The sequence below is a fragment of the Dioscorea cayenensis genome, chromosome 14 (assembly GCF_009730915.1).
Source record: "Dioscorea cayenensis subsp. rotundata cultivar TDr96_F1 chromosome 14, TDr96_F1_v2_PseudoChromosome.rev07_lg8_w22 25.fasta, whole genome shotgun sequence".
NCBI lineage: Eukaryota > Viridiplantae > Streptophyta > Magnoliopsida > Dioscoreales > Dioscoreaceae > Dioscorea > Dioscorea cayenensis.
In genome coordinates this window covers 1583275-1602067 of record NC_052484.1, presented here as the reverse complement: position 1 = coordinate 1602067, position 18793 = coordinate 1583275, and the positions used below count along the sequence as shown (strand labels likewise).

General features: G+C 31.3%; 1 protein-coding gene and 1 long non-coding RNA gene across 2 annotated transcripts; both read right to left on the bottom strand.

Moving 5' to 3' along the window:
- Nucleotides 1-7073: 7073 nt before the first annotated feature.
- On the bottom strand, nt 7074-14040 carry LOC120275842 (transcription factor-like protein DPB). The gene is made up of 9 exons (XM_039282555.1): nt 13704-14040; nt 12665-12744; nt 12396-12439; nt 11356-11418; nt 11108-11254; nt 10889-10957; nt 10159-10257; nt 8770-8840; nt 7074-7628 (listed from the first exon to the last, which is right to left on the bottom strand). The coding sequence occupies exons 1-9, from the start codon at nt 13985-13987 to the stop codon at nt 7394-7396; spliced, it is 1092 nt and encodes a 363-aa protein (XP_039138489.1). The 5' UTR covers nt 13988-14040; the 3' UTR covers nt 7074-7393.
- A 2220-nt stretch (nt 14041-16260) lies between these two features.
- Nucleotides 16261-17254, bottom strand: LOC120275832. The gene is made up of 2 exons (XR_005541167.1): nt 17214-17254; nt 16261-16639 (listed from the first exon to the last, which is right to left on the bottom strand). It is a non-coding gene; the product is annotated as an uncharacterized LOC120275832 (long non-coding RNA).
- Nucleotides 17255-18793: the final 1539 nt, after the last annotated feature.

Sequence of the window (18793 nt, the reverse complement as noted above, 5' to 3'; positions counted from 1 at the left end):
GCAAGAGATAAATAGTTGTTTGGTGTACTGAAACATGAACATCACCATCGAAGTACACAACTTGGATGGACTCAAAAACAAAACACACTACAAAGATGGTCACTATCAAAGGACACCACTTTAATGGACTCAAAACACAACACACTAAAATTTTTTTGATATATATGTAAAAAAAAAATTATATATATACATATATATCTATCTTTATAATAATAATAATTATTATTATTATTATTATATATATATATTTCTTGATTATCATTTTCTATCAGATTCTGCTTGAAAGAGATATGGAGAGTGTGGAGAATGCGAGCCGTTAAATGAGGGAAGGGTAATATAGTCATTATGTTACTCGTTCCAACTTGCATTATTGCGTCAATACAAACCTTTTTAACCTTGAATTTACTCAAATACCCCGGTTTTGTTGGCTCAATCTTAGGCACACGCGTATTATCACATATCTATCTATCCATATATATATTGCATTTTAAATGCTTAAATATGTATATGCATAAATATGGGGATAAAACTATCGTGTATACGCAACGACTATTCTCAGTCTATCGCAGATCGGGCCCCTTACATAGGGGCTGCTCGCGCCGAGTGTCGAGCGCGGCCTCCCGAGCTCGATCCCCATCTCGCGCAAGACGAGAGAGACACTTGCATGAAAGGCGTCCCTGCTCCGGCACATATTGCCTTTCTCAATTGTGTTAATATTTTTAATAAATAGATTTGACAGAATAAAAAATGTAAACTTAAAAAATAATATTTTAAAATAAACAGTTTCAAAAACACTCTAAAAATTATATCATAATAATTAAAGAGAATTAAAAAACCAAAAATATTGTTTTACACAAAAAATATTACTATTAAAGAAAATAATTGTTCTCACTATGTTACGCAGGATTTAAGGACAATGTTTTCTCTAAAACTTGAAACATACCAAAATCCATTTACAATAAATTAAAAGAATTTTTTTTTAGGAAATATCAAAAAGTTTTTGTATAGAAAATTACTAGAAAAAAATTATTAAACCGCATATTAGAAAAAAATAAGTTTATAAATATGAAAATAAAAAAACTTTTTTGATTCTCTGATATTGTTTCACAAAAACATTTTCAATAGCTATTCATTTGACAGTTAATTAAGATAAATTTTTTATTATTTTCTCTAAACGTTCCTATCATTGAATTTTAATATTAGATGTCCAGACTTTATTATAAACTCTTCCATCTTCTCTTTGTTTTTCAATGTGGGATTGCATTACTTTCTTACATGATATATATACATATATATATATATATATATATATATATATATATATATATATATATATATATATATATATATATCATGAGCTACATGTAACAATAATATCATTTAAAACTTAAAACTCTACAAAATATTAAATGAGCCGCATAATTATATTGAAATACATCTATATTATTTATTGCGTGATATATAACATGTTAAAAACATGATTCACTAAATTTTAATATTATTTAAAAAAAATTATTAATAATATAGACAAACCATCAAATATATGTTTTTTACCATCTCAATCATGTAGCGTGAGAGAGTCAAACCCTCAATCTTTCATATAAAAATCAAATATCTTATTGTTCAGTCATTAGACTCATTACAATAAACATTTATCTCAAAAGCTCAAGTGATGTTAGTATGATTTTTTTTCTATTTTTAATTTGATTGCGGAAGTAAGGAGTTTTAATGGATTCGGGTTGAGATGGAGGATGGGGAAGAGAATCCGACCCGTTAAGGGAGAGGAGAAAAGAGAGATAGAGGGGGGCATGATGGTCATTTAAGTAGGTAGATATCCAACTGGCAAGAAACAAAGCCACGTGAAGTGGCATGCAGTTCACGTGAAGGCCCACACGTTGAGCACTTTCTCGCACGTGCCATATTTTCCATGCTGCTTTCTTCTTTCATAATTATAAAAATTAAAAACCACTCCTTTTTCCTTTATATATTAATATTATTATTATTATTATTATTTCTTTTTCTCTCTTCTTCTTCTTCTTTCCTTCTTCCTTTAATTCACTAGTCCTTTCTCCTTTTGTTCCCTGTTGGCTACCTCTCATTACTCTCTGGTACTCCTCTGTTCCCTCTTCCTCACAACCTTAACTACTCACTCTAGTACTCTTCCTCTCTTGCTTTTTTTTTTCTTTCTTTCTTTCTTTCTCTATATATATCTCTCACTCTTTGTGTATGTTTGTGTGTGAGGATAAGAAAGAAGAGAGAAAGAGAGAGATAAAGAGCAAGAGAAGAAGATGATAGGTTTGAAGTAACTGAGACCAAGATGTTTTTATATATCACTGCATTTGCACCTGCACCTATATATATACATATGTTCTTGAGTGTGTGTGCATGTTTTGAAGAGAAAAATAGTGGAAGTTAATAGTTTTTATATGCATATGAGTTGTATATGATTGTTCATCATCTCATTATTTTTTATTTTTTATTTTTTTGCCTTGTTAATAAGTCTTTCTGATTTAATGAGTCCTTGAGAGTTAAGAGAAGAAGAAATATATATATATATATATATATATATACTATGTTTCTATATAAGCTCTGAAATATTGTGCCTGTCTTAAAAGAAAACATATATGTGATATCTCTATATGAAATGTGTTTCTGGTCTGAGGTTTGGATTTTGTATTTATTTGAGTTTTATAATTGTTCATCATTTCCTTCTTCTTTTTTTTTCCCTTTTGCTTGCTAAGTTTTTGTGATTTAATGAGTCTCACAGGAAGTAGCCAGAGAGTAAGAGAACAAGATAACATATGTTTCTCTATATGATATCTTTATATATATGATTCTATATATATACATATAGATAGATAATGTGTTTCTCTAAGCTTAGAATGTTATACATATATGAGTTGCATAAATGTTCTTTCATTTGCTTCTTCTCCTTTTGCATATTAAATTTTTTAGACTAAGTGATTCCTAGGAAGGAGGGAGTAAAAGAAGTAGAAACATATGTTCCTATATAAGCTCTGAAATCTTATGTTTCCCTTAAAATCAAATATATATGTTTCTCTATATGATATCTTTACATGATTCTACATATATATATATATATATATATATATATATAATGTGCTTCTCTAAAGTTTGAAATGTGTGTTTAGTGAGTCTTTTATGTCTTTTATGATATATCTTTCAACCTAAGCTCTGAAATCTTGTATATGCCTCAATTTAAAAGAAAACATATATGTTTTCTGTATGAAATCTTTATATAATTCCATATATAGCCATACATGTATATATATATATATATATATACACACATGTGTTTCTCTAGGCTTTGAAATCTGTTTATAATATATATATATAAATTGTGTGCATGTGTGTGTGTGTAGGTGCAGTGGTAAATGCAGTCATATAACATCTTGGATTACTCCTAAAATGAAATGTTCATGAAGTGAATTAATATGCTTGGATTTCTTTGGAAGTATGATTGATGGTGGAGCTCCATTTAACACAGGTTCACTTCTTTATCTTCTTTTCTTAATTCCAATGTTTCTTTTATCATTCCTTATTTTTTTTAATTTTCTTTTCCCTTTTTTTAAATTTATTTTATATTCTTTGTACTGAAGGAGAGTACTGTTTCTCTTCACATTATTAAATATGCATGCAAAGATAATACTAGAGAAAGAGTTGAAGTGATGACATTACTTATTTTTTTTAATTTTTTTTTTTGGGTTGTTTATGTTCATAATGTTTCTAGCTTTATATCAGAAATAGTATTTGATGGAGTTGATACTATTATATATGGTACTATGGAATCAATGGATTGATTGCCTTGGGACTTCATTAGCTCACATTATATCTTATGTTGATCATGATATTTAATATTTTATTGAAATAAAATTAGCCTAATTTGTTTTATATAATTTCATTGGAAACCTTTGAAAAGTGATCCCAATAAATTTTTAGTTTGGTGAGGAAAAAAATGTGTTTTTTAATTTGCTTTTTGTTGGATCTAGGCTTCTATGCAATTTTAATTTTGTTTACATCTTTAATGATTTCCTTCTTGAGTTTTGAGTTTTTAAAGTAATGCACTAATAATTGAATTGAGAAATTAATCATTATGCATCACTAAAACAATTTTAGTAATCTATAAACCTTAAATTTGTTGTGTTATACATTATCATATATGTTTTATATTGGTAAATTATTTAAATAGCCACATAATTTTTTTGATGATTTATATTTAAATCATTGAATTATAAAAATTTTTAACTGGGTATCGTAATTTTAAATTCACATTCAATTAGGTCACTCGGGTTAACTCTATTGACAGCATGCTGACATGGCATACCACGTCATGCCCCTTGCCACTCGAAAATTCTGATATTTTTCGAAAGGATGAATGAAGATTTTTCTTCCTTTGACGTGCCAAAATTTTTCAGTCTTTTTTTCAAATTATTTTTGTATTTTTTAAACAAAAAACAAACGAAGTGATAAGAGCATGGCAAACAAAGAAAAGAAATCGACATAATGATTTGAATTTGACATTAACCTATTATATACATACATATATGTTCTCGAATGTTCTGATATTTTTTGAAAAAGATGAATTTATCTTTTTTCTTTTCATATATCAAAATCTCTTAGTTATTTTCTCCGATCATTTTCTTATATCTTGTTTTGAAAAAAACAAAAAAAAAATAAGAATATGAATGGAGAAAAGATGTCGAGACAATGAGTTAAATTTGACATTAACTATTAATTATGTGTATATATATATTCTCGAATGTTCTGATATTTTTCAAAAAAAGATGAATTCATTTTTTTTTCTCTTTTATATACCAAAATTTCTCTGTCCTTTTCATCCATCGTTTTCTCATTTTGTTTAGTTTAGAAGAGAAAACAAATTAAAGATAAGAATGTGACTAACATGGAGAAAAGATGTGGGCATTCCGGTTTGAATTTGACGGTAAATATTAATTATGTATGTGTGATATATATATATATATATATATATATATATAATATAGACATAAAAAAAGTTAGAAGTAAAATAATCTTTCCAAATAATAAAATAAATCCGAATGTTGACTTCATAATAAATACACAATTATTGATAGTTTGTCAAATATGTGAAAGTTTTATAAAAGTATATACATAATTATTCACATACATACATATATAACATATATGTATTTATATATATATATATATATATATATAGGAAATTTATGTAATTTTTTATGTGATGCATGATTGAAAGGTTGCAAACTTTCCAATCCTTAAATGGATATATTGTGCATAGATATTTTTGATTCCAAAAACATAAAAAGAGGCATTAGGGTGGGGGCCACTTCTTTATTCATTGTTAGCCTAGGCCCTTAGCCATGTCCTGTCTCTGATTTTCCAAGGACAAATATTTTCCATTTTATTATCATGCATTTTGTTTTTTACTCATGAGTCTTAGAAAATAAAACAAAATGAAAAAGTCAAATATCATGATAAACTTACAGTTTTTTTTTTACTTTTTTTACTTTTTTTTTCTTTTATATATTTTATTCTCACCAATCAGCTCACATAAATTTCGATGAATTATTGTAAGGCTTCTCAATGACAAAACTGGCTCACAAGCCAAATGAGCTCACTCTGTTTTATGTTAATTTGTCAAAGATGAACAAATTTATTTTAGTTCTATATAAGTTTATGTTTTTAGAGGCCAGTTGAGCTTATAGTGGTATAGGAAGTTGAAAATAAATAAATAAATAGAGATAAAGTAATCATTTTGATAACATGAGGGAGTGATGTGGTATTTTTTAAAATTATAAGGATTTATTAGGTATTTAAAAAGTAATAGGGAGTCAGAGGTTCTTTTGAAACTTGTCAGGACATCAAAAGTTTCTTTATCTGTTTTGTTTTCTATCAAATGATCATCAGATGTGGAGTTTGTGGTCACTTGGCAAAGGTGAGGATAAAGTTGTCCAAAAAAAAAAATCATCAACTAATTTTAACAATCTATTAAGAATACTTTGATTACAAAACATCAAATTTAAGGTTTATATAAAATCATAGGGTTCAAGTCAAAAAAATTTTGAGGAATAAATCAAAATAAATTTGAAAAAGAGTTCAGATGAAAACAATGAATTAAGCTAATAACATGAACCAAAAACGTTCTTAACCAAGCTATATTGGCTTTACAAAATGTGTTGGATGAGACATTCAAGTGTTGCAAATTTAAAACCCGCTAGATACATGTAGTGGTGATAGATCCCAAGCGTGAGTATGAGTTACAATCCAAAACTCTGTATTTGAATAAAAATGTACAAATTGGAAGATCAATTTTCGATCCGTGTTTATGTCTAGACTAACTGAGCTGGTTGCATATAAAAAAAGTTATATGAAATCAAAGACAATTATATTTTTCAGAAAATATGTATTAATGGTTGATAATTATTATGAAGCCATACTTGAAAATTATTATATATTTATAAAAAAATCATATTTGTTTTTATATTTAAAAATTCTATTTCCTATTTCCTTTATCTTCACTAATTTGGCTTTTTTTATAAAAATTTTTAGCCTAAATTTAGTCACATATATAAACAAAAAAACAATGTTTTCCAAGAGCCTATAAAATACATACCATTTTTGTAGAGGCATATAATAAAAAATAAATTAAAAAAAAAAACAACAAACAAACCACCCTATATTTTTATATATATTATTAAAAACTAAACGCGATGATCAAATAAAAACGACCATACATAGACTACCATCATAGCAATCTCACGAAAATGTCCTCAGTAGAAAATTAAACTCTCACTCATGAAAAACTCTATCAGTACTCATATACTCAATGAGATCAGTTTTGATCATTGGCTATATTTTTGTATCATTAGGGAACATAATAAACTTCAATGCATGATTTAAACTCACAATATAATAATAAAATTCATATTTATTTTAATAATTTAAGCACATTCACAATTCAAGACTTCAATTTGTTAACCTGTAAACACTACTCACATTTTCAATATATATATATAAGAACAAGGAACACTGGAATGGTATATAAACTAACATTAAGAAGTTAAAGATAAACTTTTCCAATTGAAACATCTGAAAACCAGTACTATATCAAAAAATGATACACAACTATACCACAATAACATGAATTACCCACTTCACGCATCGATGGACTCGATAAACTCCTAAAATACCTTTCAAGAAGTCGATGCGCATTCTATCCTTCTAGCTAGCATGTCAAAAGCCGATAAGGCGAGAAGATCTTTTGTTGGTTCATAGGTCATCTTGTTACTTGATGATACTATACAGAGATTATAAAGAGAAAACAAAAATAAACCCGGCCCCTGAACAACATACAAAGCTTGAGTTTTACAGATCAGTGTTCATGCTTCACGCGTCCTTTTAGAATTCCGGGAATTGGTGGCGAGGCGGGAAGCTTACCGGTGAGGTTGGACCTTGTAGTTTGCGGGATTTGATTTTGGTGCATGCCCACGGTGCTGGAGCACTCGCCTCCGTTCGAGCTAGGTTCGCGGGCGCCATCATTTGGTTCTCTTTCACAGAATCTCATTGCCTTGAGGACATACGAGTCATCATGCAGCTCAAAAGGAGTGCTGTAATTTAGAGTTCAGCACAAGTTGAGCACAGGATACAACAAACTGATGTTTGAAATAAGAAATATGTAGTAGAAAAAGAAACTCTTCAATTTAATGAGGGCAGCCCAATGCTTTCAGCTTACATAGTAAAATAAACTGGTTAAGGTTAGTATTTTCTCATAAAATAATGCACAATAGTTGCCAAGGAATAATTTGAAGTTCAGAAATTCAGCATCATGCTACAGGATAAAAGAATTAGCAGAGTTTGATGGCTGGCCATCACTTTCATCCTCACGAAAAAAAGACGGAAAACAAAAAAGGAGCAAGTTTGAGGAAAAAAGTGGGCAATTATGGGTATACTTGAGTTTGGTTATTGGGTTGGCAGGTTGGAAGACCTCGTTCATTATAAAATTTATGAAAGCAGTAGAACGTGATAAATCATGCTACGTCGGACTTAAGAAGGAGATATAAGACCATATTTAAGGCATAAAATTAAGTATTACAAAAAAAACACACACACACGCACACACAAAAAATCAGGATTATCAAGAGAGGATTGTGTACTTCCATGATGGCTAATAATACTTCATATAGGGGCGTAATAAGCAGTTCATTCTATGCATAATTTTATGCCTTTTGTTTCACCAGAAAGAAATTGCACAATTCGTTATGTGACTTAAGACTCATTGTTTGCAACATAAAGATATGCATTTATTCATACCCTGATGACAAATTCCATGTATTTAAAGATTTGTGCTCAAATAGCATAAATCTCAATCTCAGTTTTAATTAGAAAGTTATGACAATAAAATAATCAGACATCCAGTATGATGCTTCACAACTGCCAGTACTCTCTTCAAATATCTCTTCAGGCTCACATAATTTTTTTTCCAAGTATTACTTTTGTGATGATCTATGCCTAATTGCCCGAAGGCCCCTAACCCTAGCCATATTGCATTTTATGGTTACTTTACCATCAATCTCATATTTGACCAGTCATTCTAGAATGATAAAGGTACACTACTTGAAATCCACATGGACTGAAGGTGTTCCTAGGTAAAACTCTTGGATATGATGCTTTGGAGGTCCAAAAACAGAAATTGATCATCTAATACCGGGACACAACAAAGTGCATCAAAGAGAATGAAAAATGGAATACCTATTGAAGTCAAAGTGCACCAGCTGCATATCTTCTGAAATCTCCACTTCAACAGTAGCATGAGGGCGAGTCTGTTATTTCACAAATGCAGGAACTTTTAACGATAAACTCACAATGTACTTAATTCTCACAAGGAAAAGATGGTGCAATTACATAAAGTGACAAAAGAAATGAACAGGACTTTATATCAATGTTTTATATTTTGTGCTTTGAAGGCAGAAAATCTATATTCCAATTCAGTAGTATTTGACAAATCAGTCTTAAGATTACAACTGTAAATCTCTTATGACTATGCATAAACATAACCATCTTGATAGGTGGGAATTTTAAAACCTAAACTAAATAAGTCAGAGAAGCAGAAGAGAGCTGCTTTAAATAATATCAAATAGTTACAAAAACATTAGTTTAATGTCTCAAATTATTATTGTCAGTGCACTTTAAAAGACGGGAGTATCTTGCATGTCAAGAAACCATAGCGTCATCAAACCAAGGGAGATGGTTAAATTCTAGAGGTAGAGTCGTAGACAACCACAAACAAATAAGACAACCATATCCACCATGTGAAGAACTCAATAAACTTCATATCCACAAAAATGGCACTATAATTCAAGACCATAGCATAAGTTGGAAGCTTTCCATAAAGGCATAAACTTCGATTGAGATCAAATATTTTAAATTTTCATATATAGACGCAGACCATAAAAACACTTCTACGCCCCTTTTTTCACATAAAATACATGGTTAAATTCTGTTTTGTGTTTTCCACAGATTGCAAAGCAGCTTGAGAGAAGTTGTTTAAAAACAGCCAAAAGCAGAGAGGTCATCAACCATAAAAATCTAAGCATATGTCATCTCAAAACAATTACATCGCGTCATCTCAAAAACAATTACTTCTCAAAAACAACCAAAATCTTCGGAATACCAATTTACATCGCGTCATCTCAAAAACAACCAAAATCTTCGGAATACCAATTTACATCGCGTCATCTCAAAACAATTATCCTCCAACAAGTAACGGGTTTTGTGGGCATAAAATTGGAAAGTTATGGTGGACCTTTGTTGAAGTTTCAGACAGGAAAAGACAGCAGAATCGCCGCTACCATGTATATTAGCGCATGGCAGAGTACATATAATCTTAATAAATAAAGTGTTTCGCGTTAGATTATTTGATAAAGTTTTACATAATTAGACTACATTGCTAAAAGTTAAATATGGCAATAGAATCAATGAGAAAAGAACCTTCAGAAATTAACCACTTAAAAGGTTTACTGTTGAACATCCTCCCAAGTTCCACATATGCAATCCTAGTAACTGCTGTTTGCTAAATCCAATGAACCATCTTAAGCATAGAGAATGAGTAAATGCTGCATTAGAAGGCAAACGCTGTACCTGAACAAGAATAAATGGTAAAGCCACTCCGCCAGAGGGAGCATTCCCAGACCCATATAATTGCTCATTTCGCTGAATAAGGTTCTGAAGACCTATGTACTTAATAAAAGAAGAGAAGAATGTGAGCATTGAAAACCTTCAATACACATTAATAAAACCTTGCCCTGTGTCAGATCAATTGACCACATTGTTATTATTATAATATCTGCACGAAGACAATGTCATGCAAAATAAGTCCTTTATGTAAATCTCTGTTGACCAGATATGTTCTGTTTGAAAAACCACGAAAACTAAAGATGTAACATAAAAAATAGATAAATAAATAGATAAATGGTAAATCTGCATTCATGTATCTGAGTCAGAAAAATCAAAACTACATCCCTTCAAATTTTCGAGAAGGCTATGAATTTTCCTGATGACCTGGGTGTGCTTAAATCAGTTCTTTTACAATTGTTTGAACATTTCATGCCATCAAACTTAATTGTCCTAAAAACATAGACAGCAATTACACATTTTCAAGAAGCCAATACACGTCATATCAGTACTTCCGTTAATCACTAACAGAGGTCAGAATACAAGATTCCAGCCCAAACAAGATGTTCAATAAAGATGAATGGATGACATTGATTGATAATATTGTATTTGAGAGAACATCATAAAAGCAACAATGGAAGGCAAAAATAAAAATAATATATTTCAATGCTTGACAAGACAATGTGGATGGACTTACTTGATCTTCCAATTCTTGCAAATATGCAGTTTTCTTGTCAATCCTGTTTTTCAGCCCAATACGCTCTGCCTGGAGAAACATGCAAAGCAAACTATTAAATTTTTTAAGAATAAAACGAATGAACTTTTATCTATATAAATGTACACTTCAAGAATTAAATTTTGCAGCAATTAAACACACGGCCAGTACAGGAACATAGAAAACGTTGGCATGGCAAACCTTTAATTCTTCAATATCATTCAGACTTGTTCGAGGTAAGCCTTTCCATTGTATTTCTTTCTTGTCTTTGGAGATTATATCCATTGCCATGAGAACATTCAGAGCATCATACACCCTCCGGCGTATGTTCTTCTCATCATATTGTTGCTGCTTTCAAAAGAAACTTATCATAGCACATTCCATAAATGTACTTCAACCATCAATGGAAAAAGAATTAAAATTGCTGGTTTTCAGAGGAAGAACAATACCTGGTCTGGAGATCCCATATTACTGTTAGGATCCGCAAATTCCGCAACAAGTTCATCTGCAACCTGCAAATAGAAAAGAAAATCACTTGGTCACAAGCCAACCAAAACAGAGAAGTTCTAGATGGGAGCAACAGAGGTCTGCTATAACAGTAATGAATAAGCAGAGAAGTTCTAGCTGCAGAACACATTTGTAAAGATCTAAAGAAACAAAGAAAAGGAAAGAAAAAACAAACAATGAATAAGAATATTTTGAGTGAAGAAGATGTCAGCAGTCGACAAAAAATTTCCATTGAGAAAATTATATAAATTCAATGAGTGAACAAGTGCGCCACATATAGTACAACCAAGAACATGTTAACCTCAATGTTGTCCCCAGAATACAATATACTAGCATCATATCATCAACAAACTCTGTGAGTATGCATGTTTACAATGTACCTCAATATCCATTATTTGTCAAAGAAATTCAAGTTCATTTCTTAGAAAAATATTTTATTCTCAAATTGTATTCTTCTGTCCTAAAGTTTACAACTTTTTTTTTAATGAAGCAAGATGGCATCCTGGAATCTGCAATGACATAGTTTTCATTACCTGATAAAATTTTTAGGTTAATTGAAGTAAAAAAAAAAATTCATTAATAGCTGGACATGTAGTGTCGTCTTTAAAGTGATCATCGAAAGTAGAAAAAATGCAAGGAACAAGAAAAGGTGAAGAGGTGATCATTGGTATTGATGCAACGTAGCCGCCCAAAAATATGAAAAGGCTTATATTATACATATGACAAGTTCAAATTGTAGAGAGACCATTACCAAATTGGGTAAAGTTGCAAATCGAGGTAAGTGATGATTCAAAAACATAATTCGCATTTATGACATGCTGGCCAAAAGACCATACCACCATAAAGGGTAATTGACATGTGAAATAGCTTGTCCTCTTAATTATTTAGAGAACAGAGTCTACCTGATCATCAGGCATTAATTTTATATGCAAATAAGGTGAGAAAATAATTGACTTAAAAACCAGAGAAGAAGCAATCTAACCTCATTGTAAGTGGTTCTCCCCTTGCTTTCTACTTTCTCGCAAACTACACATCATAGAAACATGCAAGTAGAATGAGACAACTATTTTGAATGCAACCAAATATTTAAAGTCTATATTAGCTAAAGAGCAATACAAGGTCCGTCCAACATTCAGCTGCAAACAAAAAAGGCACAACAAAACCTGTCTCTATGCTACTAACACAGACACTATCAAGCTTTAAACTTTGAACAGACAATACAAAGTGATTGAGCTAAATTTTCACAATCACCTTTCATACTGAATTGACGAAGTCCTCTGCCACTCTTGTCAGCTCCAACTGCTCGTGCTCCTCTCTTTTTCTTCTTAGCACTGCACAAGCACATGCTTAGTTAGGTCTTTTTTAAAATAAAATCACAATATAAAATACTCAAGTACAGAGAACAGATAATAAATGAGAAAAAAAAAAAAGCCGAATCTCCTTCGCAAATCAGCAATTAGACCAAATAAAGGGGCCGTTATGCTCATTACTAAAGTTGTTGAAGAGATGAAATAGAACCAAGGTCTATCTTTTTTATCAGAGGTTGAATCAATCATCAGAAAAAGAATTACATCAAAAATTGGGAAACATTCTGGGAAAATGAAACTTCCATACAATAAGGCAAACAAATCACTTGTTGCTATGGAAGTCATGAAATTGCACAGATAAATACAAAAATAAAGGGGAAAACAAACATTTGTTTACAATTAATACTAATACACTCCCCATCAACTCAAAATCATGACTAGCAAAAGAGTCTCATGAACTTTTTCCATGTCTTTCAGCCCAATGAAACAGTGCTCAAACAGGCAATAAAAAAATATAGAATCCAAACATCCCAGCTCTCTCCTTGAAAACAATTACAAATAAGAAACCTCCACAAAACAACCAATCCAACAAATAACATTACAACACCCAACGAGTTCACAATAATCAATAAACCAACCTAATTTCCAACCAACACCAATACCAAGACCAACAACACACCACATCAAAAAGCTCAAATTTTTCCAAAAACCCTCAATAGAAATTCCTCAATTTACCCTAAAAATTTTCTCAACAAGCTCAAATTATCAATAATCAATAAACCAACCCTAATTTCCAAACCAACACCAATTCCAAGACCAACAACACACCACATCAGGCTCAAATTTTTCCAAAAAAACCCTCAATAGAAATTCCTCGATTTACCCTAAAATTTCCTCAACAAGCTCAAATTATCACAGAAATAAGACATCAAAACAAAAAGAAAACGCTAAAAGAAGACAAAAAGAAGAGGAAAGGGTCTCACCTAGCAGCACCCTGAGAGGATCCGGCATCATCACCATGGATATCAAGGTGATTAAGCCGGACAAAGGTGTTCTCGCTGACAGGAGTGGTGGCGGCGGCCGAAGCCAAGGCAGCAGGCTCTGAGCGGCTAGAAGGCGAGCCAGCGCTGCCGCTGGTGGAAGCGGAGTGGCCGCCAGAGAGAGCAGAAGCCGTAGCCCACGAGGGACGGGTTCCGGCCCCCTTGGAGGTCGTGTCGGAGCTCTTCTCGCCGGCGGCCGCGCGTTGGTGGGTGGTGCTGGTGACCATAGCGGGAGAGATGGAAGAGGGCGTGAGGGATCGGAGAAAGAGTGGGGGAAAAGAGGGAGGAGAAATACCGGGAGTAGTGAAACTTAATATGACGAAAATACCCCTAGAAAGTACAGGTAGATCTGAGAGGTTGGTGGCCTTGGGTTGGACCACAAGGTCCATGATTTAGATTTATATTTATATTAATATTTATATTTATATTTATGAGGCGGTGTCTTCGACTAATGTGAATTTTTTCAGCTGTTGAATTGAAATCCAACGATATCATTTCTGTATCTCAACAGTGCATATATAGTGTTTTGCAACAATATTGTTAACACTGCTATCATAAGTGTAAATACAATTGCATCGTAAGAAATGAGAATACCTTAATTTTGAAACCAGAGAATACTCTGGTTTCAACCTATTAAAACTTGACACGTGTCTTCAATTACAATAAAAAAAATATAATAACATGGGACACATGTCAGAATATAATAGGTTAGAACCAGTGTATTCTCTGGTTCCATAACAAGAACTCTTTATTACTCCCTCCATTTTTTTTATTTGTCACATTTATCTAATTCACACGGATTAAAAAAAGTTAATTAAAGTTAGTTGGTTACTTATATTTTATTAAAAAAAAAAAACCATTATTTTCAAAACTAAACTCCACTAGTGAAGTATATAATTTAATATTTAGTTGATTGTGATTTATTGAAAATTGTACAAGTACATTAAATTAAAAGGTAAATTTAGAAAAAAAAAATTATTTAACATTGTACAAAATTTCTAATGTGACAGGTAAAAAAACAAAAAAAAAAGTCCAAACCGTGACAACTAAAAAAGAACGGAGGGAGTATAATACTTTGATTTGAACAGTAAGTCAAGCAATCACGGTCGTACTCAATTTTTACCAACAGCCTTTAGAAATTTTTCATAAATACCAACAGAGAACCTAGAGACCCATTTTCACTGCTTTCATTTATTTGTACATACTTTGCTTACTATTTCTGTTAATATTGTTATATTAGATTGTATTTGTGTTTTCTATCTCTAATTTTTCTTATATATGTAATAATCCTTATATGATAATTTAACGATTATTATTAAACATTTTTAAATAATAGTGGCTGTAAATGAGGTTTTTCTTATAATTTTTGTTTTTTATACCCTTATAAGATTGATTAATTACTATACAATAAGTCTATAACATAATAGGCTGACTACTAGTCAGCCAAAAGGAAATTACAAAAAACTCAAACCAACCATCATATTTTTTAAATATTTTTTACAAGTTAGGTTTTAGTCATAGAGTAGATAAGGATAAAGAAGTGTTTTTTAGGAATATTAAAAAAAAGAACCACAATTTCAGAAGAATATATTAGTGATTTTCCAACTATTATAGGGCATACAACAAAAATACCCCATTTTTACTTGTCTTTATTTCCTCTTTTATAAAGATAATATTATATGTATATAAATAAATAAAAATATTATATATATGAGTTTAAGTCATCTACATATGGTTGTTGACTAAAAATATTTATTTACAACTGTTAAATGATAATCCAATAGCTATTATTTATAAAAATATTGTATAACACTGTTTATGAATGAATTGTAACCGTTGAATTAAAATACGACAGTAACTTCGAAAGTCTCTAGATTTAAAATCTATATATATATATATATAGAGAGTAAGAAAGTGTTTTCTGGAGATGTTCACAGAACATCCCCAGATAATTTATAGTAAGAGAGAGGCTTGAGAGGAGAGAGATAGATATAATTTAGTAGATAAACAGTGTAATGGACTGTGATCAACCATGATACTTGCTTCAACTGGGTTGGTGTGATATTCTGTGATTTTATTTAAGTTTTTGTGTCCTCCACTCTAGACCGAGTAGAAATGGATTTTGATAGCTGAGATTGTTTCAGTTACTGTACTCAAATTAATTAAATGGTTTAAATTAAAATACTGTACATCACACTTTCACTGTACAACTATTTATAAACACAGTATTACTGTTCATGCAACAGTACATAACTATTAGATTGAAATCCAACATCCTGCAACAACGTTTATAAATTATAAATCTATGAACGTGCATAGATGATCAAAGCTCATATATATATATATATATTTAAAATCTATTGAAAAAAGTAATGCTTAATTTTTATACATAGTAACTATATATAAAATCTATTGAAAAAAAAGAAAGGCATTTCTTCTGAAACAAATTAGAAGGCAGGCAGATTAGATATGCACATACAAAGCTAGTGTAACACCAAGATTAAGAACACATTTCACAATCTTGGAATTGAAATAATGTTTAATGTTTGAAGCTCATCATAATCTCCCTCATGAGAATCCATATAACTATACAGATACTGAACCAGATCCATATAGAGTTGCCGATAACTATTTTCCTTTTCTTTGTTTTTCGAAGTCGAATAATGATTGATATCCATTAGCTCTCACATATACACTAACAAAAAGTAAAATTCTCAAACTGTTTCACAATTTCGGAAAAGTTATGAAAGCACAAACTTAATTGAATTATCACAAGAAGCTAAAAAAATTGAACTATGGAACAATGTGGGTTCTAGGGCAAGCTTGCACCCACCATTACTGCTGCACATTCTTCACACCGGAAAATCTGATCACGGAATCTGTCAAGAGTTTCGAACAGAATATCAGAAAAAAAAAAAATATTTTGAAAAAATTTTGTAATCATGAATAAATTCAACGTATAAATATCAAAATGGTCCTCTATTTTTGTATTTTCTGCATTTTTACATCCCTCTAATATAAAAATCCGTATTTTTGTCCTCATATTTGCATATGTTTTCGTTTTTACCTGACCATCCGATCACTGATCTCATATTTGTATATTTTTACATCTTTTTGCTCGCACTCGGGTCACAGAAACTTTGAGGGGCCGAAAATCCGTCAATGCAGCTCAAAAAGGACGGAAATGTGCAAATACTGAGGACCAAAGACTGATTTTATTAGAAGGACACTGACTACATATTTTAACTTAAATTAATGTCAATCACAACATTGTATTGTTTTGCCATTCTCAAAAATAATAATGCGTTGTAGGAGCGATTAGAAAAGATGTCTTTTCTTTAGTTGAAAGACAAAAACAATCAATAATTGCTAATCCAAAATAAAATAAAATGATTCGGAAATAATTATGTTGATGCTGATAAAGGATTAAGTATGAAATTAACGCACAGTTACCTGTAGGAATCAGCGCAATGAGTAGAGACACCAACATATAAATCTCAGTGACTTCAACTACAAGACGTCTCGCTGTTTGTTCGCACATGGTCAGTTGTTATTCTTACATAAACGTGTTCATTGACCGTTTGTATGCCAAACCTCCTCAACATACAATTCATCGAGCAGACCATAAGTTGGGCACATACTGAATCCATGGTGCTCTCGGTTAGAGATGCAACGCGGATACATCCAAAGAATAATCTGAATATCACGGCACAACCTGCTGGACACGGAAAAACAAAACCATCATGGGAATTGTGAAGAATGGATATTATCTGATAAGTGAAAACCAAAAAGCTGACTGAACATCCAGCACCTGTTGTTGGCTTGAGGACTGGTAAGCTCCAATTTTGAAAACCCATCCGAAATATGTGAATGGAAAATCTCCACTACTTGTCTGCAAAGATAAGATGTCATGGATTAAATTTGATGAAATGACGTGGCTCTAGCCATTACAGCCGATGTTTAGACAGGAAGGACGACACAAGCATGCTTCAAAAGGTAAAAGCTCTAGTTGAATTTTAGAGGGAAACAGCTGAAATAAAGAAATTAAATATGATGAATAAAATGAAGGAACTAGGAATCTTCCAGTGATAGTACACTGCTCTCTTGTGAATTTGCAGATGTCAATTAGAAATCATTTCATATCGCAAGTGAACTAAATGATGTGTGTGTGTGTGTGGGTTTAAAGGGGCATCAGCTGTTTTGAAGGTTCCAAAAAGAGAAAGCTAATAAGAGGACAATTTGTGCATTTAATCAGCTATGTCAGTGATTTCTTAAGCCAATTGAACATGAAAGGTGAACCATTCAGACCAGATACTACCTTTTCCAAGTAGGTTCAGTAACAACTAAAATAAAATAAATATGTGAAGCCGCACCAACCGGTAAAATGAAAGAACAAATAATTAACAGCAAGGTGACCTATTGGGCTGTATTTCGCCAAATTGACAAAGTATGAAGATACCTCTTGGCAGGTCAATATTTACCCGAATATTGCCGAACATCAATTTCAAGTAAGGTTTGAGATAGAATGTGTGAAGAGGAAATTTTGAGAAAACAGAATAAATAAATAATTTAGATGCACATATTAAACTATTAACGAAGATAGAATAATACACTACAATTACAAAGAATCAGTTTCCGCTTTTAACATATAATCAACCACTGCACGGTAAGTTAATTAAATTCTCATTCTTTTTGAAAAGACATGAACAAGTTCGGTTATGCAACATTAAGAGCATATTATTAATAGTTAAATTGTAGCAAATATAAGTATATATATATATATAAATATATATGGAGTAATGGTTCCAACACCAAGGCATCACCATCTGGCTAAAGAAAGGAACCCAATCATTAAAGTGAAAAAAGTTAATGATGGAGCATATGTTTGAACATAAGGTGATGCCCCACATCTAAAGTTTGTCCATAATGCATAATGACTTATATTAGTTAAGCATCATTAAAGATCGAATTTAAAGATCGAGCAAACACACATGCAGATCTAGAAAAGATTATATTTTATTGCTTTGGAACTA

Coding starts and splice junctions, on each gene's coding strand:
- LOC120275842 (XM_039282555.1), bottom strand. CDS start 13,987: ATGGTCACCAGCACCACCCACCAACGCGCGGCCGCCGGCGAGAAGAGC. Junction 11,255..11,355: donor ATATGGGATCTCCAGACCAG/GTATTGTTCTTC, acceptor TTTTGAAAGCAG/CAACAATATGATGAGAAGAA. Junction 8,841..10,158: donor TACCATTTATTCTTGTTCAG/GTACAGCGTTTG, acceptor GTGAAATAACAG/ACTCGCCCTCATGCTACTGT.